At 44.2% G+C, this 25,203-nt stretch overlaps 2 protein-coding genes across 2 annotated transcripts in view; one reads left to right on the forward strand and one right to left on the reverse strand.

Moving 5' to 3' along the window:
* LOC118504472 (protein similar) overlaps window positions 1–22,924 on the forward strand; it is a 106,660-nt gene extending 83,736 nt beyond the window's left edge. The window contains exons 8-12 of the mRNA XM_036038985.1: window positions 2,962–3,641; window positions 6,998–7,826; window positions 10,432–10,892; window positions 20,990–21,101; window positions 21,196–22,924. Of these exons, the coding sequence (XP_035894878.1) occupies window positions 2,962–3,641; window positions 6,998–7,826; window positions 10,432–10,892; window positions 20,990–21,101; window positions 21,196–21,767 (2,654 nt within the window). The 3' untranslated portion in view covers window positions 21,768–22,924. The remainder of the gene's footprint in view (window positions 1–2,961; window positions 3,642–6,997; window positions 7,827–10,431; window positions 10,893–20,989; window positions 21,102–21,195) is intronic.
* Window positions 22,925–23,330: 406 nt separating this feature from the next.
* On the reverse strand, window positions 23,331–24,891 carry LOC118504473 (DNA repair protein RAD51 homolog A). The gene is made up of 2 exons (XM_036038986.1): window positions 24,462–24,891; window positions 23,331–24,400 (listed from the first exon to the last, which is right to left on the reverse strand). Exons 1-2 carry the CDS (start codon window positions 24,546–24,548, stop codon window positions 23,468–23,470), a joined length of 1,020 nt encoding a protein of 339 aa, XP_035894879.1. The 5' UTR covers window positions 24,549–24,891; the 3' UTR covers window positions 23,331–23,467.
* Between the last annotated feature and the right edge of the window lie 312 nt (window positions 24,892–25,203).

The following is a 25,203-nucleotide window of genomic DNA, read 5'->3' on the forward strand; positions in this document are numbered from 1 at the left end:
CGAAAGGCACGTCGCCAAATTCCATTCACCCTAAATTTAGAATTTATTTGTCGTTTACATTTACATGAAAATGAACCTCAATTGTTGTTTACTTTTTCTAAGGGAAGTATTGTGACCGAAAGCATTAGACATTCCTGCATCTAGAGGACTGGGTCTGAAACGCTTCACGTGATCTCTAAAATGGAACAAATAAATATTTCATCCTCCACTCGGTCCTCAAGCTGAAGGGGAGATCTTTCGCCACAACATAGTATAGAGAGAGAGAGAGAATCGAAAAATAGAGCGAAAAAAAAGTTTTAGCCCCAAAACATAGCCCCACATAAATATTCTACCCCGAAACGATTTACGGCGCGTGGTTCAGATTCAGTATCAGTACGCTTCCACGCTTAGATCTGCCACAGCTACCAGGTTTGAATAACAAAAAAAGACCTTTCTGGGGATCCTGGCCTCGTGGTCTTGGTTTTATTTTACGTACGTACCCCTCATTTTCATATCACACCATTATTTTTTATATCTTCCTTCATTACACGCTTTTCCCATTGCACCAATTTGCCACGGTCCTGCTGGTGCGGCCTGCCATTTTCTCACTCGCGTCCCTAGCATCCTGGAGAATGAAGCTTTTCTCAAGAGCATTCCGTTACGCTGTGGTGTTTATCACAGCACAACCGCAGTATTGAAGGGACAGTGATGGTGGATCAGCTTGTGCGAAGATGTTCCGAATCCGATCCCACCTGCTTTTGATGCTGTTCGGCTGATTGTTCGGGTCGAACGGGGAAAATAAATCCTTTTAACTTTGTTGATGAAAATTAAGGTAAACTATCTCTTCCGAGGAGAGCGCCACCTGTCTTACCAACTGTACACCAACGATGTTGAGAATGACTTCGGTGATGAGCTTTATTATCACACTGCAAAAAGATAAACAAACAGCAAAACGTACCTCACACCTTTCTCAGCCACCCAATTTCACATGCGTCAACTGTGATGGCGGCCCAATCATGGTAAGCCTCATCGTGGGTCGTTTCTGTCAGTCCCGGACCCTGCCGGTCGGTCGCCCGCAACCGAATTGCCCTTTGACATACACGTACGCCGACCCACCCGAGGGCGCCAAACAACGCGCGCCCGAAACAAACGCTTTTGGTTGTGTCACAACAAATTCGATTTGCGATGTTTGCCTTCTTCTGCCAATTTCCCACGGCCTTTGTCAAACTGTGTGGTGGTTTGTGGGGGAAAACCATTTTTTGTGTTGTACCACCACCAAACACCCATCACCATCCATCAGGAAGGTTGCGAGTGATTTGGCTACTTCGTTAGGCTGACAATCCCCGGAGGAGCAAGGCACACATATTCATTTAGTGTAAGGGTGCTTCCGTTACGGTTTCGGTGGCGCTACCGGAAATAGTGTAGAGAGCCTGCCGGGAGCAAAGGAAGCATAACTGCGGAACTTCAAGGCACGTGGCGTGAGGGTAGCGACCCGGTCCCAGAACACCCTTAAACACCGAAATAATCATGTAATTTGAATATTCAAATCAAAATTCACCCCGGTGCAAAAGTGCGTCCGGCACGAAACTCGCCTAAATTGGCCCCGCCATCTGACGGGTGAGGGAAGAATTCCTGAAAGCTTCATTTTTATTCACAACCTGCCCTGATGTCCTGCCCGCTTTTGCTCTACGGCCGGTTGAAAGTGCGTGTGTGATAGGTACGGATAGGTTTTCGTGCATTACGTGCCCTACTATGACTGGCTGACGCACGTGTTTTACCGTCGGGTGGCTTTTGTTGGGCGGTTTATGCTCGTCCCGTTCGTTGTTATCTCAAGCGATCATCTACTTTGCGTTTCGTGTAGTGATCACGCACCCAAACAACTAAAAAAACGCTCGTGCCAAGCCATGATTATTACTTTTGTTGGCATAGGTACAGCATCAAACAAAATCACCCACGCCCAGGGTTCTTGGTTCGTGGCACACAAGAGCAATCAATCCAAGTGTTTCCTTTATGTCATACTTCTCAAAGCATAGGCTGTGTAAATTTTGGCTGCGGTGGGTCTTAAGAAAGCCACACTAAATTCGTTCATTCTTCACTGCGCTGTTTCGCTCACAGCACAATGCTGCAGTTCACTTTTCCTAAGTATGTTTTTCCGACATTTTCATGGGTCAAAATGTATCCCATCGTATCTCGGTTACACTAAAGCCTCACGCAGCGCTGGAGCATCGACGCTGCTCAGATGTGAAGTGCTTTTGTAATGCAAATCTGCTCCAGCAACTTGCTTTCACGCATAATTCCGCCGCTGTGAACCGTTCGATGGTAATGCTATTATGGAAAATCTTCCACGCGCCGAGTTTACTTCCCGTGTAAAGTGCTCTTAAACGTTGACTTGCGCCTCGTGGGATAAAATTGTGAAATTCTTACCACACTCTGCGCTTCTCTGTTGTTAAATATTATTTACTACACTATTAAACGGTTTATAATCATAGCGCTAAGATGCTCAGGCCGCAGCGTCAGACATTACTTCCGCATTCGGCTAACGCCCAGCACAAAAACACGATACGAGAATGTTTTTTTTTTTTTTACGCAAAGAAGAAGAATGTTAATTTGACGTTTATTTGTCGTTTTGATATGCTTCTCGTGCATCTGTGTGTGCGTGTGTTTTTTTTTTTGTCAGCTTTTCCGGGATTCTATCGTTCTTTTGTCGTTATTTACTGAAGCAAATTCCAAACACACATAATCTTATTTTCCGAGCTTTCTGTGAGAAGCTCTTTCTTTTTTTCCCCCCGAAGGAATTGCTTCAAATCACATTTATCTCTTCAATCGATTCGCTCCCCTACCCCCTTCCATATCCCACCGGGTAATCAATTCCTGCTGATAAATGGAAAATCCATTTTCGCCATCAGGCGAACAAGTTGCTACTTCAGCTATCCTAACCAAATGGTGTCTTCTTTTCTCCGTTTCTTTTCCCCCCTTCTTTAGTGCTTAAAGATGAACCGGATGATCTAACGCATCTGGCACCAACTGCGGGTGACGCTTGCATTCCGTTGGAAGAATCCGGCACCTTCTTCAATGAGATGTTCGAGGATTTCATCATACCGGACATCTACACGCTGCTGCAGGACGAGCTATGCTCGCTAGACTCACAGGACACACGGCTCGAAGCGTCATCGATAGTGTCCCAGTCGGGCACCATCGGCATCCCGGTGTCCGTTAGCGACAGTCTTACCAATAGCCTCACTGTAGCGTCGGTTGCCTCTTCGCCGCTTGGCTGTACCACTTCCGGAACTGAGCCCGTACAGTCGCTTGTAATCCCCAGTTCGGGGGCCGGCACAAATGGCAGCCAGAGCCTGCAGCACAACCGCTCGTCCAACGCGAACGCGCCATCCTCGTCACCGCCGTCCGTGTCTGTGTCTTCGTCACCCGTGCCATCGTCCCCCAGCAGATCCCACACGTCGTCCAATCCCAACTCACCGTCGGGTACGTCGGGACTCGGGTCATCCGCTTCCAGCACGATTTCGACCCTCGACGGTCGTCGCCATTCGACCATCGGAGGCACCAATCAGCACAACGCCACCAGCAATGACCCTTTCATCAATTATCGGGACGAAGTGAACGAAGTTAGTCCCTCGCCGCATTTACTGTCGCCCGGCATATCGAAGGTAAGTCGTAAGGAAATTGTACTACGCCGTTGGAATGCAGACATCTTATTTTACGTCTGCCCAGGCACCGTTGACAACTGGACACCGGCCAGGCTGAAATGATACGGCATGCGCTCTAATCAAAAGTGATTTAAGGGGGATAGCCCTAATCTAGCCTTTTCCCCTTATAGGTCAAATTCTTAAGTTCACGCCTTAAGCTTGCGCCCCCCGGCATCGGTTCGGTTCGGTCGGCGGACGTACGATTGTCTACTATCACCACCATACGAGGCGGTGCTTTTCCACTCGTGTGCCGGACGGCTGCAATATGAGCATTACGATCAGATCACACCATAGCGTGGCCAAAGCGTGTTTGTGCAGCGCGGCAATGAGTTGTTCTATGGTTGTTTCATTTTTTTCTCTCTCGTACGATGCTTTCCCGTTTCCGCTATCGCGGCTCGCCCCAGTCACCTACTGAGGAGAGCGTGCGAGGGGTGGGAGGGCGGTGGATGACGCGAAGGGAAAGAAGCATCATCAACATTTGCTAACACAAATAGACATAATCACACTTCTACAGTCCCACACACACACACACCCGTGCACTTGAGGCCCTAGGTGCAATTTCGAGATAAGGCTTTTTTTACCCACTCACACGATGTCAATTAGCTTATCTGCCGACAGTTTGTTGATTTCTTTCAATGCTCCCTGGGACTGTTAAGGGTTACTGTAGCAAGCTATAACTTGATCGATGCCATGCGCCCTTTCCGGAACTTCCGAGTGCCTGAACAAACCGCAACCAAACATTCATGACTTGAGCATTGATAGATGCATTCATAACGAGTAGATAGAATTTGAAGCAATCCGACCTCTACGCTACCACGCCTCTGGTACCAGCATCACCCAGTGTAACGTGATTTTCGCGACGACCTTCCGTGTTGCCAACTAATTGTTCACGAATCGAAATTCGATTAGCTGCAGCTGATTATTTTTCACTGTCAAGACCACACTCTGATCCCGGTCTCGTGTGGTCACTGTACGATAGCAGATAGAACCGGGTGCTCCAAGCTTATCAGGACGTGGTATAATTCCAAGCCTTTTTCGGACCACGGTACCGCCCGGGTACACGCGTTACGATGATGATGCCTACTGCCGCCTTATCATCGGTACGTTGCCTGACACACTTCATCGTGCGATTGCTAAGAGCCCGACTGCGGACGCTATATTTCAACACGCACAGGCAAGGTGCCATCCAAGCATAAATGTAGTGTACAGCACCTGTGTGTTCATTATCTGCAACCTTGCCGGCGATAATCCAATCGGATGTAGTATGGTGTTATTAAAACATCATTTAAAGGGATTTTCTTCCATATTTTCTACACGTTCAAAACTATCTGTTCCACATTAAGAGCATCGGAAGTGAATTCAGGAATCTTCGTTGTTTTAAGAGTAGTTATTCTCAAAAGACTCATGCTCCCAAGTGATAGCTGAAGCCTGCAAAGTAGACTGCCTTAACCCACTACTGTGTGATGGAGAAACGATTCTAGACGTCCTTAACAGTAGTTTCAAAACAAACAATATGATCTTATCAACTATTAGGAAGTAAAGCAGAGTACAGTTAAGGGTAGTCAATTCAACAGCATTTGCCGCGTTTCAGCACGTGTCCGGTGTGGCAATGTTAAATTAACTTCATTATTTGACATAGCTCAACTCACAGATAGGTTACGTTGAAGCTAGACGCAAAGTCGAACACCAGTGGCATTGCTGTTGCTACTCTCAATTAGATATAATTAATATATCTCGTTGTACGTAGTAGTATGGTTCCAGGGTAAAAACAATTAGCGCTGTCATCGCTGCCCTAGGCTTACTCTTATTTGCCTTTTTCTTTGCCTGTTCTGCTTAAGTTACACCCTATTGTGATCACACAAAGAATGTCGAAGATCTACTCTACATTCTACCTTTACTAATTAAACGATTTTCTTCTGTGAGTGGCATGTGCCGTAAATTGCCTACAACTGATACTTCTAATTGTTTTTTCACAACTGTGTACCTTGCGTAGTGCATAGTAGATGGCATCTATTTGACACAGAAATGCGAAACCATAATAAACCAATAAGAAGCTCTTCGATTGGTAGGCTGCTTGCGATATTTGAGAGACTTAAGTAAAAATTATCAACATGATAAATGTAGCTGGAAGTAAATCATCCCAATGCTTGAAAGACTCTCCGGAGAATACTGGAAACTATCAATCCCAAATGTATTATCACTTCCTTTATTTGGGAAAAGGCTCAAAAATCTGAATCCCACTTCCCATGCTGTGACCTATTTAAATTGCTAATAAGTAGCATGATAACCCATAAAAACAAAGGAACCACCCTAGCGGGAAGCATCTCCATCGTAACCTTTTTCTTGCCTTGCTTGCCTGCATGTTGCCTGCCGCGGTCGTGTTCCGTACACGTTCCCTTGACATCCGTTCAAATTACCTGCGAATATCGCACCGAACTCATCCCCGCCCGTTATCGAACCCGTTATGTGGCGTGGTACACCGGTGTGGGATTTTTTCAACTCAACCAAAAAATAAAAAAAGAACTGGAACTACACCACCTGGCGTGCCGACGACAACACACGTGATGAATATTTGCAATTTGTCAGATTGTCGTCTCGTACGCTTGTTCACAACCCGCTCGTTCAACCTTTGCTCTGGTGATCTGGTGCTCCGGCACGAGCACAACTTCTTGTCCCGGCGGTTTTCTACACCGGATTCGATGAAAATCAGTATCAAATGAAGGGACCAACTTTCAGGGCTGCAGTAAAAAAAAAAAGATGGGAAAGAAATGCTCTACTAGCTGCTCGCCAGAACGAGGGCAAACGGTAAAGATGCTACGAGTGCCAAAATCCTCTTAAAAAAGGGGTTACTCACGAGACACTGGGTAGTGGATGAGAGCGAAAGTTGGTTGCCATCATATCGTTAAAATTCAGAACACATCGAAGACGTGGGAGTGTTGAATGGGCGTACCATTCTTTTCCCGAAGCCAGAGACACAAACGAACACCACCAAGGTGGATGAAAATGAAAGCACAAAGGACACGTGCTGCTGCCGTTGCCGCTGCTTCGTCTATGATTTCTTATTTTTCCCGAATTTCCTCAAATACTTCCACTTCTAAGGGTATTCGGAATTCGTGGTTCTGTTGTTTCGTTTTGTTGTCCACACGTATACAAAGTTTTTTGAAAGCGTGGGATGATAGAATTTAGGGCCCTTTTCTGTCAATTTACCACTTTTGTTTTCCCGATGTTTGTTGTACAGTTGTGGTTTGGTTGGGATGGTGGGAGATGTGAATTGATTTTACTAACCTAATATATTTCATTTGCTTTCTTACTTGCAGAGTCCTGAGAGCAGCAGCCTACCATCGTTATGTAGCCCGAACGGTTCCCTGCCAGAAGATGAACTTGCATTTATGAGCCTTAACATGGACGAGCTCGATCTGTCAATGCGGGCTCCGTACATCTCCATGAGTGAAGTCGACGATCTACCACTGTTCACCTCGGACGATCTGCTGTGGGGTGTGCCGGCTGCCACGATCGAAGGCAACAACTCCGGTACATGCATCAGCGCGTTCGGTTTGTCGGGGAAATTCTTCATGAAAGACGAATTCAGCACGATCGGATCATCATCGAATGGTGCGGACAACAGCACACTGGTGAACCAACAGGACTCATCGACCGTACAACACTCCCTGACAGTGGACAAAGAGCACAGTCTCATCATTAGTGGAGCCGAAGCGGGCTCTTCGAATGGCTCCGTCGCCTTGAGCAACAGCAATCGTTCCATGGAACTACCAGCAAACAACAGCAATAATGACAGTAAATCAACGCTGACAACTACAGCCAGTGCGTCAATTGACTCTAGCCTAGCGGCACTCTTATGCGGGGGAAATGTCATCAGCATACAATCGGAAACGTCCAACGTATCGCAACAATCGCAGCCCATTGGCAATCAGATTCTGACCCCACACGCTAATGGCACCCTAAATGCGGGAAATCAGCAGGAACACCATCGCCACAGCAACCAGCCTCAACAACACCTCCACGTGCAACAACTGCAACTCGACAGCGCACAACAGCGACAAGACACACCTGCAACCGGAAAGCGCATCAAGCTTTCGGAACAAACCCTTCACTCCATGGTTGTGCTACCAGCAAGCGTAAAACTATGTAAGTCGCTTTCGTTGCAGGGCTAGGAAGTAAACAACATTTGTTGGTGGAAAAAAAGAGAGATTCACTTTATAACGTGACACATTCTGTACTGTTGACGCTGTGCCAAATGCGTACATTGCCGCTATTTGTGTTCGTTCGAGGGCGGATGGGGTTTCTACCTTGGCCCTGAAAACATTATAAGATTCCAGACAAGCCGGATAAAACCAACACAGAAAATGTGCCGCACGATTGCCAGAAACGTGCAGTTGCTCGCCTTCTAATTAGCAATCGCTGCAACTTGATGATCGTTTTCCAGAACAGTCCACACTACCGTGTTAATTGATGAGCAACGCTGTGTTATGTGTGTCAAGAGAACTGATTGGTGAAGCACGTGGAACAAAGGATACCAAAGTAGTCTGTTTATTGTTGCTGCTATGATTCAAAGATTAAGTTTTTTCCAGCTTGGAATCAGAAATGATTGACATACAGTAAACTGTTTAACTTCGCCACTTCTAGACATTCTGAAGTTTAAAATTTAAAACACAACCATAGCTTGTCGCTCGCCGCTACCTTCAACGGTTGGGATGAACGGTTAACCTTTGTTTTTGTATAAGTTAATGAAGAAATTTAATCTTTTCATTAGTATAATTAACCTCAACCGTCGTCCCCGGTACCACGTACCATGTGATACCATCAACCTTTTCGAGATCATGTGCCCAATCCATTAAAAATCATATGTGTATTTGGGGATACATAGCTAGAAAAGAGATAACTGGAATACGAAACACCACCCGCCGAACACCGTCTTGCTGAACGTTGAAAGGGTTTTTTTTGTTGTTGTTGTTTTGTTTGGCGTTGTTTTCTTCGTTCTCAGCAGCGCATCTCGGCATCAATCTAGCGGTTGATTTAAAGAAGCTTCTCAATACGTCAAGATCACCGGGTTCGTCTGCTCTGGCGTAATACGCTGCACGAGCGATTAAAGTAAACGTGGGAGGCTAAAAATAGTGCCCAAATAATGATGGAGCACATCACGAGGAGAGATCAGTCAAGAGATGTTGCCTACCGTGGTGGGTTCGTATCGGCAGAAGTAACTCAAGACGAGACATCCCCTCATGTGCACGGCAGCTTGCGGTAGAGCACCCACGAAATGCTTACCGTAATTGCTCGCTACAGACACGGCATACGGCCGGCGGGTTTTGGTAATACTTTTCGAACTACATTCGCAAATGAGCCACCGGGCGTCTGGTCACAATTGTAACGCTTCCATCTAACATCGATCCTCCACGAGAGGGTGCGCCGAGAAGAAAATATTGAAATCGCTCACATGTGATCGGAACGAGGTTTTATCGATTTGATTGAAGTAGCAACTGCGTCCAATAGAGGTGTCTATGACCGGACAAGGATGGTTGGATTTTTGTATAAAATTCCGCACAGGAAGTGAAAGGACGTGCAAAACAAAGCAAAAAACGGGTGCCGGGATCTAGGTATTACAGGCAACTGCATAATACAAGCACCATGAACAAAGACAAGACATGGATAGGTTACGTGTATATCAAACCGTTTGGCATGGGGGAGTGTGCTAGACAATTCGGGGAGAGAAACTCATCTGACTTCCCGAGATATTTTCGAAATGCACACGTTGCATCGTATCATTTTGTTCCACTTCCTTTCGCCCACAAGCAACCGTGTTCCTGGGCGAACAATACTCGCCTAAGAACATTGCGAAGAGCTGCTTGAAAACGAAAGTGAAAACACCGAACACGAAAAAAAAACAGTGTACCGTATCAGCACGGTGGCGTGACACTCAAAGCCTCAGTTCTGAGCTCTGAGAACACGGGTTCGTCCGGTTGGGAGCTCTTAGTCGGGCGAGAAGCAACGTGCGGACACCAGAGCCGCTGAAAGCGGGTACGAAAATAAACGAGAAATTCTTTTTATATCGCCATAATGCTTCCTCCTCTTCTATACACGGACGAACACATCAGACCGGCACAGGATCGTGTTGGAGCATGGATGGGCAGATAAGGCTTTGGGCCGGATTGCGACAGGTCTACCAGCCGCTGCTCGGGAAATCGATCGCAAACAGGGGAAGCGAGCGTGGCGATACGTGTCGGTTTGGCCCGGTGGGAAATTTCAACGATACCACCGTTCCCATCGGTCTCGCGAGCGTATACCGAGGAAAAGTTGATTGGAATCCCACGGTTTTAAGGGAAGCCGCTAACGCCAACGTTACGTTTGATCGTGGCGTGGAGCGGATGGCACAGAATATTTGGGATGGCAATAAAAAGTTCATCAACACCGTTATTTTTAAAAGGTGTCCCACACGAATGCATTACTTGGCGGGGGTCACATGCAACGCCATGCTGCGCTTGGGCGATGCATCTTGGACGAAACAAACATTGCAATTTATAGCGTCGAAGAGTGTCGATTCTTCTGTTTTCTGCGTGAAAGGATACACTATTGTAGCAATTATTACGAAAGGCTAACAGTCGGCAATGGTACAGAATGTCACGGTAAAATAATATTGGCAATATAACGCTCATTAGTAGTGAACGCATTTGATAAGCTCGTTATGTAAGTTTTGCATAGTAAAATTTGAAAATAAAATGATTTCACCTTCTTTTAGGCGACACGTGGAAGTTTGACGATTTGTTACAACTGAACGGAACCGTTACCACCAATGCGAAAGGCACCACGCAACAAGGAACTGCCGTACCGCAGGCAAACATTATCGCATCATTCGTCACTACCGCTACGAAAAAGTCGGCCGGCGCTGGCAGTGTGAATGGAAACAATAAGCGCACCCTAAACGGTGTTAGCGAAGCTGCCGGTGACACCGGAACCGGAAACAATTGCAAGCGTCTCAAATCGTCCACCGCAACGACACCCTCTTCAGCACCACAGCTACTGCAACAACTGATGGCACCGTCGCCGGTACCACAGAAGCTAAAGTCCAAGTCCCGATCCGCGCAGGATGGCACCGCCGGTGGACGCTGGCCGAATGGGCACGCGGGCAACAATGGTGGACTGCTGCAGGAACAGTCCGGCAACTCGGTGCTGATGAATCTGCTCGTCAGCGGTTGCGATGTAAGTGCTGGTTACAGCTGCTTTCCCCGTCCCAGCAAAGCGGCCAAAGCATAGTAAACAAAGGCAGGGAACCGATACATGGACAGAGCCAGGGCAAGAGCAGTAGCAGGAAGCAATGACAGAGTAAAGCTGTAAAAATGGCGTAATAAGAAGTTGCGTTCTACCGAGGATGATTTTCGGAGGGATTACTGCAACTGTGGTTCAAAGCGGTGTTTTTGCACTGTAAGTTCCTTTTTTTAAATTATCCCGCGGAACTAGGCAGTAGTCAATCGTAGGGCAGGCAAGTTACAAGTGGATGGTTATGTGAGATGGTTAAAGCGAATGTTGATTGTGGATGGCAAACATTTAGCGAGTACATGGCTTACGTGTGTGGGGATTAGCGTGATTTGAAAAAAATCCCAATTACTGTGATAGTTGATATAATTTATAGTTTAAAGATAACTGAACTGAGTCTAGCGATCGGATAGGGTCTGGACAAATTGTTGGCAGGTATGACAGGGGCGGACAGTTTTGCCTCTATTCCCTGTAAGGGAAATCGAAACGGAGGAAAAATAAAACAGAGAAACAAAGTCACGAAACACAGGCCAGCAGCAGCAGCGGCAGCTGTTGTTCCAGTATAGGACAACCGGACACAGTGCGTTTCGGGCATCGGACAAGCGTTGGCCATGATTTCCATGGCATTTACGTGTTTGATTTCGTGGTCGCAAAAAGGGGCCCTTTGTTTGATTTTGTTTTTCTCGCTTATCTTGTATCTTTCCAACACACAATACGGACCCAAAAAATGTTAAAAGTTGCACAGTAAAACCTAGCAGCAGAAAGATAAAGCATAAAGCGCGAAACGTTTTTTTGTTTTTGCTAGTTGTTGAATAAACTCTTGTTTTACTTTGTATCGTTTTCTGGCTCATTCATATTGATCAGTACGTTTATTTCGCTTAGCTATGTAAGCTTCTAGACATACCCTTCGTTACGTTGGTTTTATTTATGATCTGTTCAACTTCTTTTGTTATACTTTTAAGTTGTCTAAGTTTGTAACTGTTAAACTTGATTAAAACGCGACCGATAAGGAGGCAACGAAAAGAGCGAATGAATGATTTGTCAAAAGTAGTTTCTTATTTCTTGCTAAACATTGATAGCAATGAACATGCGATGGCGATGGCCAGTTCTCGTGCGAGAATGGCATTAAAAAAAAACAACCCCCATCCTACTGTCCACGTGTGCAGCTTTCGCTTGATCGAGCACTTGCGCAGACACGTGTGATGAAGATCGAACGGGGATATTTCAACCAGTTTGTTACAATTATTCGTGAGCTCCGAAGGTACAAAACAAAATACAAAAGTAAAGAAAATGAACAAAACCCTAAACAGCGGTGACAGAACGCGACAAAAAAAAAACTAGAATCGAACCTTGGATCATGCAGAGTTCGTTTTCGCATCGTCGTTTTGCTTCGTTTGTTGTACAAAAGAAAATGGTGGAAGCTTTAATTCGAAGGCGTGTTTTTTGATGGTGTGCATATACAGTGTATATTTAACATGTAGAGGTGTTACAAAACTCGCTGAACACTTTTTTTTGTATCTTTGTGTAAGAAAGATAATTCAGACGTTTATATTCTTCTCCCAAAATAAGACTATTTTTCATAGCTTCAAGGCTACGGATGCTACCATTGTTGAGGTATGAATATACTATCTCTAGCACACACTTGCAAGGAAAGCATAACGAATGACAAAAGCTGTCCAGAAATGTTTTCCCTTTTCCGTTTTACTACTACATTGGACTGTGTAAAATGGAAAAATATATATCTGTTCTCTTTCACTATTTTTTGTGTCTCTAGATGAAAAGCTCTTCTACTGCGCCAACTTCATTGGTTAGTGAGGATAAGACTTTATTCGATAATACAAAGTAAACGCTATGTAGTCTCATACATGCATGCCCCCACATACTGGCGTCGTTCTAGATCGCTAACACATACACGGGAGGCACTTAAGAACGCTCGCCTATCCCGTTTAATGACTTATCGTATTGGAAAAGCTTACGAATTCTTTACTACGGAACAAAAAAAGATAAGTAACATAACGCTAGAATTAATGGTAATTGATAAGGATATTGTCAAAACTCAAACCGTACACCGAATTATGGTTCAGCAAAAAAAACTGTAAAAAATAAAGGTGAGGAAAACTTGCACCGGTTAGGTCCTCCTCGTTACTCAACGCATTGCTAGATGTATGTTCAACTATCTCTGTACAATAAAACAAAACGCCACGGTAATTTAGGGGCGGGTGAAATTGCAAAGTAATTTATTCACATAGCACCATGTAGGGCAGAATATACAAAACGAACAACAGCAACCAACAAACGTGTGAAACCTATTACCTCGAAAACAAACAAATGAAACAAACACACAGAAATGAACAAATTTTAAAGAAACTAATTGATATACCTCAGATGCATATAAACAAATCAAAATCATAAACAAACTGCAAATCGAAACAAACTCGTACAACGGCAGTAGCGGAACTAGTAAACGCATCAACAACCAGTGTACGATTGATCGCTGGATTGACATGAAAAACGATCAGTTAAATTATTATATGCCTTTGGCAAGAAAAAGTGGATGGAAAATTCCTGTGGCTTATTAGTATACTTTTTTTGAGGTACCAGGCGCCTCCACCGCTTGATTCACTGATGAGACACCAGGGGACTCCATCGAATGCGGCAAATACTGAAAACACCTGTTTTTCGCGTTTTTTTTCAAGAAACCAGCACAAAGTTTATGACGTGCAGTAGTGTTAACACGCCGTCGCGTCATACGACGAATGCAATGAATACACAACGTACAAGCACGTGCCACCAACGATCGTATCGTTTCTTTACTAACGATAGCCAGTAAATGACTAATGGTTCTACTGTTCGGCCATACCGATCGTTTGGATGTTATAGTTATCCGATGGCATTTTCATACAGGGTAAATTATTTCACCTCAGAAACTGTTTGCTCTTAATGCTCAAACATGAGCACAATGTGTCTTGTGAACACTACTACTTCATTCACATAATTCCCGCCTGCAATATCACATTGCCTCACACATTTTCTGTGCATCCATTGAGGTGGGTGTGTCTGTCGCTGATGAACGTGGTGCTTGTGGCCATACCGTAGCTGCCATAACGTGTGAATGGCTTCGAATGAACCTGAGCAGGGAACGGGTATTTTTAGCGCCACAAGAACGTACACTTCTCACCCGTTGTTATATAATTAGAAGAACGTTCTTCGTCTTGATGGCCTCCGAAATGTGCAGCGCGAGAGCTGATGATGCATCGTAACGGCGACCTTTGTCGGCGTGGTGGTTCCACTCGTACGGTGCATACCACACGACACGCTTCGTATCGTTCGCTAAACTGCGCCGCTAAGTTTGTTTGCCAATTTGCCGCAATGCAACTGCTGCCGAATGGCGTAGTTGTGTGAGCGTGGCATTGCTCGTTGCGTTTACCGAGCGTTAGATAAACACATAGAGTCGCATTGGGATGATTTTAGAGCTACATCGAACAGAACATACGACGCACTGCCAGTAAAATGAAATCAATAACAAACAAACAGTAAATCATCAATCATAATTCCGAAAGACAGAAACACAACGTTACAATAAGCTTTAATATTAATTATGGATGAAAAATGTCTTATTACTATATTACTATAGATGTACGGAACACTTAACATTATATTCGAAATTAATCAAAAGTAACTATTAATGGTAAAATGAAAGACAAAACAAAATCCAACAATCCTTCACAAACAACTAACCACACAAAACAACAAAAATCCATGTACTGATCGAAACCGGCCTCTCCGAAACAATAAGAAACGTGAGTGAATTGAGACGATTCAAACAAGGTACAGTTGTTTGATGTAAAGCACGGTGAGCTACAGCAAATTAATTACATGGAGCTTGTTTCGTAGTATGTAGGAAAAACGCAGCAACAACAAAAAACAGTCCAAAAAACACAGCTAGTTGCTAGTTTATCGTGGGAAGATTCTCTTTTTAGTAGTAACACCATTAGAGCAGGGCAAGATCACCAGCATAGACTTGTTGCTTTAATTTGTAGCGATAAACGATCGAAATGTATGCTGTGCGATCACTCTTTCACACTACATTCAAGGCGACAACGTCGTCCTAAGCGTACAGTTATTATACACCATCATTATCAAGTGATATATTTAAGTGAAGGGTACACGCACTGTAAGCTTTTCCACCAGATTTGATCATAGCTCTGAGTAGTGTAGTGTAGTCGTACACGATTGCGATAGCGAAAAGATGCCAGAGCCTTTAAACGTAAACCTCACGCGCGAATCAGGCGCGATTGAAATGTAAAAGTTCAAAATTTGTTCAAACATTACAGTGTCCTACTGGTGACACCTAAGAATTTATAAAGTTTCGTTTAGGTGGAACGTAAAGTGTTTAGGATCACGTAGAGCTGAACCCCTCAAATCATTTCCTCTGACTGATATTTTAGGCACAGTTTAGTTCTCGCAATCAATTCCCATTCCACTAAGTACACTAACCACCGGTGCAGCGGAACAGAACAAGTCGGATGGATAGGAATGTATAACCTCGTTCGGACTAGAGAATGCACAATGCAAACGGAAGGCGCAGGAAGCGATACATAATTGTTGGTGTTTTAATTGTTGGTATAGGTAATGTTGCGGAAAATCAGGCGTATATTGTTAATGGAAATGTGTGGCAAATAGAGGATAGCATAGGCAAGAAGGAACACTGGTATACACGATGGCGAAAAGAAGCACACCAATGCTAGCAATTGTTGTTTAAATGTTGTTTACACGGAAGCCCGGCTATAAAACGTTCGGAACACTCAGCATAACACCACCACGGTAAAGAAAAACGGAAATCAAAATCAAAACCCAACTGCTGCTGCACACATACGATGTATGCGCAGCCATTTGTACGGCAGGCCAACTGAACAGTCAAATTATAGCATTAAAGGGAGAAAAACGGAGAAGAAATGCGTTTTAGTTAAGCATCACGCCATGTAGCCTTTGGCATATTTTATCCGGACCTTGATTGATCCCTACGTCTACATACCTCACTCTTAAGTACAAATCAACTGCTGGTTTAGTAGCTAAACACTCAATTAACTCTTCAATTTTGTTGAAATTGTTAAAAAATGAAGAATAATATATTTTCCGTTACTTTTAGACTCTTAGACTCCTATAATCAGCATAAAAGAAGCATATATTTTAAAACTCTCTCTGCTACAAAAGAAAATACCTCAATCCTTTGAATGTCTTTGAACGACTTTTTTGTTCGATCCTATCTAAACCCGTAAAGGACACACCCCTATCAAACTATCCAAAAAAGGATATTAAAAAGCACAGAAAAAAATATGAAAACGCATACGTGAAGGGTGCAACACAACTGTAAAAGCATAACCAGCCGGCAAAAGCTGTACGAAATCATTTAAGCAAAACAGAACTGATTAGGCAAGTCAAGGAAAAATTTAGTCAAGAAGCATGTTATTGGTCGCGAAAGGTTGTTTTACTGTTGTATATACGTACGGTGCAAACTATTGTTAAAGTCTGGTACATTTTTTGAGGAGAAGCAAGCGTGCGGTACAAGAAGGCAGAGTGCAATTGTAATTAGTTAGGGGAAACTGCATTCGAACGGCAAAGATAATATGGTTACGATTGGATACGCCATATTTGGCTAGTGAGTTTTTGGATCGTTTTGATCACCGTCGGAGGGTAGCGGAATGATTTCACAGCGCACGAGTTTTAAAAAGGTGACACCCGGAATTCCGTTGCAGAAGAGCAAATCACACACTAACGATTAAAGTCGCTAAGCGAAACAATAAATCTGTAGAACCACCGAACGAAGGAACGAGTGTCACGTGGCAACTGGGGCCAGAAGAAAGGGAGATGAAATGGAAATATGAGGCACACAGCTCGCTGAAGCAATCGGATCGTAATTGCGGTGAGTGCAACGAATGGTTCCGCTAGGTGAATCAGTCAGTCTTTCCGTCCCTGGTTAGGTTTTTTATTAACGATGAACTGATTTCTTGTTTCCTGCACATGGCAAAGGTGTTTCGATCTCTAGTCCCGGTCCTAGTCGTTGGACCGATAGTCCTGTTGTTTAAGTTTTTGAAGCTTTTTGATTGAGCTCGTGATGCCAGCTTTTACACAAGAGACGCATTATTTAAATCCTATCTCTCTAGACGGATAGTTGGTCCATTTTTCTTCTCCGTAGCACTAGACAACTCCTCCCAAAACTCCAGCATGCAATGGTAGGCATTCTTCCCCAAACGGTAGTATTGTAAGATGCATGAATGGTATGGTACATCAATTTTAGGGTACCTATTCAACTAGAATACCAGCACGTCCGTCTGGCCGTTTCCAGTGCGTTAGCTGGCTCACCCATTCGAGCAAGCGTAATATCAAGCGTAACAAAAATTTAAATGTCACTATCCATTTATATCCCCAAATCAGGTTAAGAGTTGTGTGCATGCACATCCAAAATTTATTCTCACTGTCTCTGTCTCTCCTTCCTTTTCACGCGGATCCAACATACGGATCATAGGAACTGAGTGACGTGAGGCCACCATATATAGAGTTCATTATTGGCTCACACGATATATTTGACGGCACGATGCAAACAACTAATAATCGCGCGCGTGCAAATTATTCCCCAAAAGACTTATAACAAATAATCATGTGCTAGTCAGTAAGATTGCAACATACAAATACATTTGGTGAATATTTTACCCGGTGAGCACGTGCACACTGGCAACCGACACATGGCAATGTAAGCGTATAAGCAAAAAAATACCCCCCTCGAATAAATGGCGCAATAACTACGGGAACTACTAACTGTAAGAAACGAAACTGCCAACGGTACCCAACCAAAGGCATCTGGTAAATGCGAAAAAAATGCAGATAAAACAGAAATGAAATTAAAAAAAAAAAGTCAAATAATCATCTCGAAAGGTGGACAAACACACACACACACACAAAAGCAATCGAAAACGAGGAAGCTAAAACCATCAACCATCTCAAATGAATAAATAAGTAGAAACGTACGAATTAATAATATCGCTATCTGGAGCATTACATAAATCCACACTTACGCTACTCAATCGAACAACTACTATCCTGTTAGAGGTTTGTGCAAAAATTGGTTAGAAAACAGTAGACGAATCGCGGGAGAGTAGGTTGTGTGGGGAAGGAGGGTGAGGACAGAACGGAACAGGATATCAAATTATCGTTAGGGGAGTACAGAACGTGAATAAGGAAGCGCACAGGGCGAAGGATTCCGCTTGGTCTGGACGGGAGCGCGCGAAGATGGGACTGACAGCATGAAAGAAACCCACAAAATAAACGAAACCGAAATGATAATTGATCAATTGTGTCCGAATGGTGTTTTCTTTCTCACTTCCGATGTACCGTGGTACTATTGAGCGATTTTTGTTATTTAATTTACCTTTTGTTTATCGCACACAGCATCACTTATTTCAATGCAATAGAGGGCACAGGACACGTGTCGCAACAACTCTCCTCTTAACGAGTGGCGGGGGGTCACGGGGTGGGGATGGCGGGATGGTAACAAAAATGTAGGTCATGTAACCAGACACGCGAAATCGAGCCTCCGTCGTTTACGAAATGAGGCCAACCATCCATCATCCTCCAATGCATTAATCCATCTCAGTTTGGGGGATTTTTCTCACGGGATGCATGCAAAGTCGGACGACCATTGGTGGTACAAGTTGATGTCGTTTCCCCCCTTTATGTCTCTATTCCCGTATGTAAACATACTTGGTAGAATGGTTTTGCTTTGCTTTTCAGCTAAGACGTTGATTGCACATTTTCTCGCACTCTCAAGATTAGATTTTCCCTTGTTTGCCGATCAAAAATTGGTGGGCACAAAAATTGGATGTGACGTCAGCCACGTGACGTCATGTCAAAGTGTAGACAGGACGGCTCCATTTTGGGCTGTAAGCAGATTATGGGATTCAAACACAGTCCCATAGTAAGGTACGAGGTCAAGCTTGTGATACAGAGCATTTGTAGAGAGCAAGAACGTTTTCCAGCATGGTCTCTCTCTCTCGCTCTCGAGCGCTCTGCTTCCTTTTCCGAGCTTTTTTTTGTCAAAGTAAAACTTGAACCAACGTCAACGGGTAAGCGCTAGAGAGAGAGAGAGAGAGAGAGAGAGTGAAAGTGAGAAATTATGTTATCATCTCTGTTAGCTCCACTGACCTGCGAGCCTTGGTTATGTAAGCAATAGTGCAATGACGGTTCGGTGGAGGAAAAGTAGAAGAAAAACCCATCCCCCCACACTGGAACGTCTCGAAAGGATGTTGAACTTTGCCACGTGCTTGCCATTATTTTCTGTTTTTTTTTCATGTCGTTTAGGGGTGGGTTGGGTTGCGCTTGGTGCGTGGTTTTTCACCATGTAGAAATTCTTCCTCAGGCCTTTAAAGTGCTGTAAAGTGCTTTACTGCCGACATCCCCTGGCTTGGGGTTGAAGTGGATGGAATATATTTTTTTTATGCCTGAGTCTATAAAATCATAAATAAAAAAACATTTTGAAATAGTTTACTCATGCATTTGCAATAGTCCGTTTTATTTTTGGTAGATGAAATAAGCATAATGAAGTATCCATAACTCAACACAACATCTGGCTTTATTTGAACATGTCGGACAGAGCATTCAATTGTGTTGAGGCAATAACTGACCTTCTTGCGTTTGTGGAGCCAACAGAAGATGAAGAAGATGCTCTTTGAAACAGTCATAGACTAACAAATCCAGTCGAGGGTTTTGGAATCCATCTTGAATAGTTCTAATTTAAAGAACACATTGTTTATGGTTCAGCTAGCGGTTGAAGCGAAAAATCCCCATTATGAAGAAGATTTAAAAATTGCTTTGGTATGTGATAACCTCATACCCGCTTCGGTAGTTGAGAAAACTTCATACAAAATACTTGGAACCCCTTTTGCTGCTTGAGCGATCACATACGCCAGGTCTTGTCGGCCCAGGGAACAGATCGGACGTTCTGTTCTTTTTTTTTTTCATATTTTTGTATATTAGCTTCTTTGTTAATATTCGTTCATCATGATGATGTTGCATGCACCCATTTATCTACGAATTTCTCCAACGAAACTTATAAAACACTGAGAGTAGCGTTTGCGTAATCTCTCCTACGCATACCTTCAGCATGTGCCCAATTGGGGTTAATTATTTTAATTTAGCCAAGATTCTTCTCATGTGCTAAATAGTTCGTTCTAAATGTCAGCCTCTTGTACTCAGGAAGTAATTTCGTCCGTAGAGTGGTTATAATTGTCATGGAACGTAAATTACAATTAATGAGGGGCTTTTCTAGTTTCCATCTACGTTGTTTCTTCTTCTTCTTCTTCTTCCTTGGCACTACAACCTTGAGAGGTCTCGGCATGCCATTTCTGGCTTTCTGTGACTTAATTTTACCCGTAGTAAAGTAGTCAGCCTTACGTACGAGGAGGCGGTCTGGATGGGATTTGAACCCCCCGGTCCTGTCGTGTGAAGTCCTACGTTGTTTAATTTTTTTTAAACAATGCTTAAAGAAATGCTTGAAGATGATTGAAACTAGAATACTCTAAAGACAACTTTGACCTAATTTTGTTTTCAAAATTATTTAATATTTTAATTGTTTCGTAACGTAGAAGCGTTACTATACACGCGTTAGACAGATTGATATGAAATCCTTTAATATTTTTGTATTATTTGCGAAAATACTTCTTCTTCTTTCTTGGCTTTCATGACCTTTTAGGTTATGCTTTAGACCTCCCTAGGAGACCTAGATGGGATTTGAACCCCGGTCCTGCCAAGTGAAGAACAGCGCCCTGAGATAGCAATATTACAAAGAAAAGAGGAATAGAATTTTCCATTGCTGCAGTGCTGAATTGTGCCTTAAAATTAACATACTTAACACTCAAAAACGAAAACGCTCAAAACCACCCACCGGAAGTGAAAGAAAACACCATCCGAATAAATTGCATCACCCGTTGCACAGCAAGTAAACTAAACCCCGTTCTCTTTTTTCCTCATTTTCTTACCATGCACCACAGAAAACTATCCCCCTAACACCACCGGAAGTTTTGATTGAGAACGCTACTGAATTTTCCTCCAATGGCAACGATATGCAGTGTGACAGCAACACCGGAGACATGCTGTACAGCCGTAAGTACACACCACTGAAGAGACTACCACCTAGGAGGGGGTAGTAAACTCGTTCCGTCCTGCTAAATCTTCTCTCACATTTCCTTTTTACCAGTCGGCGATGAGGATGACGGTGGCGTTTTGTTCAGCTCGACCAACCCTTTGATCGGTGGTCAACGGCCACTGAACGATCCGATCGCTCGTCCACTCACGATCCAGACCGATTCCATCCTGCCGGGTACGGTCGGAAACGGCGGAAACGACGGTGTCCAAGGTGGTGTCGATCGCTTCCGGTCGGGCAAATTGTTCGCCACTTCGCCGGCAAACTCATCAAACCGACCGCCCACCATCGGTGGCACGATGGACGAGTTCTCGATGATTGTTTCGCCGAGTTTGCTGACACCGACCGATATGGAAATTTGGCGCGCCATCCAGCAGGGTCAGCTGGATCCGAAGAAGATCACCACACCGTCCACATACGGCAGCCCGTCCGGTGGCCTCATTCCGAAATCGCTGTCCAGCACACCGACCGCTTACCTTTCGGCCGAACTGCTCGGTGGTGATGGTTCCGACGAGGCAAACCTGCTAGCCGCCCTGGGCGATGACGGTCTGGGCGAACTTGACGTCAGCAAGGATCGTGCCGGTGGCTTCCGGACGATTCATCATCAGCAGGGTATGCTCATTTGATTGCTCGAGACGCTTTAAGTTCGTCGTTCGTTTGTATCGGTTTCGTGCATTTCTTCGTTAGGATGGTTTTCAATTTTGCATTCGGATTATCTTTTTATCCTAGTTCTGTAAGTCACACTCTGTATACCTTTCTAACGGGTTTTTTTTTTATTTTTGTATGTTTTTTTGTGAACTTTTTATTAAAACGCGATCATCGTCAAGCAAAAGGTAGTGAACAGTAGTAGCAAAGGTAGAAGCTAAAACAGACAGCCCAATAACAAACTTTAACAAGGTTTCAAGAAACGAGCATTCAAAGGGTAGAAAAAGAGCTTAGCAGATCGTCGAAATGAGTAGAAAGTTGTGCTTCATTTAACGCTAAGATGTGTCTGCGTGTTTTTTGCCATTTTTGTTTGCCAAAAGTAACTTCACGAAATAAATCCACTTACAACGAAGGAAGGTTTCAGTTTCCCCCCGTTAATTAAATGAGATATGGTGCGGCCAATCTGGTGGAATAGTGTTTTATGCAGCTTAGTAGACAAAATAGCATATAAATGACGTGTATTTGTAGCGAACTGGATGTGAAGGAAAGGCGACAGTGAATCAGAGTACAATTTTATATCGACGTAGAGTGCAAAGAAAAATATTAACTAATCCAATATATATACATATGTGACTGGTTGCTTAATGGAGGCCATCAGCATGCATCATGCACCCAACTGGACAGATTTTAACGTTAAATACGTTTGAGCTACGACGTTTCTCGCATTTCCATCGGGCACCTTTCTATGCACAAAATATTCTGGTTTGCAGTAAAACAAGCGACATTTATTAGAATTATCAGCAAAAAGAAACAGTTTAGCTATACAAGCATCGATTTAGCTATAATAAGCTGGTGGTAGAAATCTAACGATAGATTATTGTGTTACATGTTTTTGGCACAGGTTTTCGTGCCGGATGGTGTTTAAATTAAATTTTCTTTCTTTTCCCTTGGCCGTCCCCTGGGTGACTGGGGACCCACTTTTCTGCTTCTTTTCAAAAACATGCGACAAAAATTTTCGGTAAAACGTTTGGGTTTTCATCTATATTCACAAGAGCCTTTTTTTCTGTAAAAATAGAACGCTTTGCAACGATATCATATGTATTAGCACTAATCAGAAATAAAGAGCAAATAAAAAGTAGCTGCTGATGGACTGATGTCTTCGGATTTCATATCACATACTGGACCCCAGCATTATCGGGAATGAATACTAAATGGAATCATAGAGGGGTATTTATTATGAAATTGGTAAGTGAATTTCCAAAAAAAACTGCGAAGCCCTTTGAACGATAAAGCTTCTTGCTAGATGGAGTTTGTTCGAGCGAAAAGAAAGTCCTTTAGACGATGAGATCTCTTGGTGGTGAACGAGACTTCGAGAACGAGGCCAAAATTTCTTGGTAGAAGTGGATATCTTGTCGAAAGAGTACCCGCCCCTTAAACGGATGCCTTTTTCATCCTTGGTTAAGCGCGCCACTGAGTATGGTGTCTGTGTAAGAGTTCTCTATCTCTGTTTCTCAATATTTCCAACCCCCAAAACAAAAGCAAACTTTTATAAAAAAATAGTCGTTGTATTACATTTATCAAAATAACCAGCATTTTACGGACATTTCTATCTAACATACCGTATCGCCACGCTCCCTTCGACAGCATGCGCATCCCTGGGAGGTGGTTTCCCGGCTCCCCACTACTCCTTCACATCGCCAATGCCATCCGGATTGATAGCGAACGTGGCTTCGCCTTCTGCCAAACACGGTGAATCGTAAATTTTACAGATTCTCGCTTCACCCCGACCTTTACGCATGTACAGCCGGGTGGTAGAGGCGTGCGCTATGATATTGCCACCGATCGGTTTCTTCGGATCCGGATTGAACATTGCCGCACCGTCCACCTGTGCGACGACCTGGTTCGTGATCAGAACCGCCACCCCAAACTCGTCGGCCAGCCGCAACAGCATGCGCAAAAATTTGGCCAAATGTGTCTGCCGTGCCGCTAGCTCCCCCCGTCCACTGTAATCCGTCCGGTACAGGCTGGTGGCACTGTCCACGATGATAAGCGCGTAGCGGGATTCTGCCATCATGGCCGACGCAACCATCAGCAGATGCATCTGGTGGTCGGTGTTGTACGCTCTCGCGTACGCCACATTGTCCAACACGTCCGCCCCGACCAGTTTGTACCGTTCGGCGGTAGCTAGCAGTCGCTCCGGTCGGAACGTACCCTCCGTGTCGATGTACAAACATTTGCCTTCGCCACCGTTCTGGCTCACCGGCAGCTGGCAGGTGACGGCCAACGTATGGCACAGCTGCGTTTTGCCAGTTCGAAACTCGCCAAATATCTCCGTGATGCTGCCCGTCTCAATGCCACCGCCGAGCAGTTTGTCCAGCTCTTTCGAACCCGTTGTCAGCTGGATAATTTCCGACCGCTTCTGGTGGTATTCGGTTGCCGTCGTAAAACCCATCGGTACGTGCTTCGTCGCTTCCTGGAGTATTTTGTCCGCTTTCGCCTCGGAAATGCCTTTGATCGCAAGCAGTTGCTTTTTCGGTGCATATGCAACCGCTTCGACGGTGTGAAAGCCGGCCTCGGCAAGCTTTTTGATGTCTCCGTTTGTGATTCCATTGCCCTGCAAAATGAACCCGGTCGGTTAACGGATCGTGCGATCGAGTTTCGTAAGCCCCACATACCTCAAGCTTCCCGATCAACAACGGTCCGTAGTCCTCCTCGTCTTCCACTGTCGAGGCAGATTGTAAAGACTTTTCCATTTGTGCCATTTTTTGGGAGATGGCTTAAAGCACCGATTTGCGGAAGTATTGTTTACCTTGCCTCGTATTTGTTTTGACGATTTGGCGCACTTTCCAACAGGCTGCCTTGACACTTGACGAAGTTGTTTTGCACAATGAAAGATAAGCAACTTTTAGGTGTTTTCCGTTTAAATCTCGCGTTTTATTTCAGCCGGATTGCGCTCCGCTCGGTATTGCGTTCATTGAACAACGCCAAACATTTGCAAATCAAACAAAAATGCTCGGACACAAATCGTTCATGTTTTTACGAGAATTTGGCCTGCTTTGACACATGCGATGACAGCAGTGGCCGGCGGAAACTGTAAACAAATGCGCACTGCGTGTCTTTGTTACTTTAAATTGAGCAAACATGGTTTACATTAGGTTCATCGCTCAGTTTTATTCATTTACCGTTATTTTCCCTTGTTTAATATAACTTTTCCAGCTTCGTATGTTTTATTTTGTTCTGTTTGTCATCCACGCTACCGTAGAAGAAGATGTGCCACCGGACTCGGTTCGCCCGGTCTGGCCAAGGTATGTAGATATAGAAGGTAGAGTTGTTTAGAGCAAATTGACATTTCTCGACCTGACATAACAGTTCCGAGGTGATCAAGGGGAAGGGTATTGAGAAGAGTGACGGCAGCAT

Source organism: Anopheles stephensi, chromosome 2 (genome assembly GCF_013141755.1).
Source record: "Anopheles stephensi strain Indian chromosome 2, UCI_ANSTEP_V1.0, whole genome shotgun sequence".
NCBI lineage: Eukaryota > Metazoa > Arthropoda > Insecta > Diptera > Culicidae > Anopheles > Anopheles stephensi.

Excerpts from the sequence above, each read along its gene's own strand:
- LOC118504473 (XM_036038986.1), bottom strand. The coding sequence starts at position 24,548 with ATGGCACAAATGGAAAAGTCTTTACAATCTGCCTCGACAGTGGAAGAC. Across the intron at positions 24,401-24,461 it reads TGTTGATCGGGAAGCTTGAG|GGCAATGGAATCACAAACGG; the intron begins GTATGTGGGGCT and ends TTCATTTTGCAG.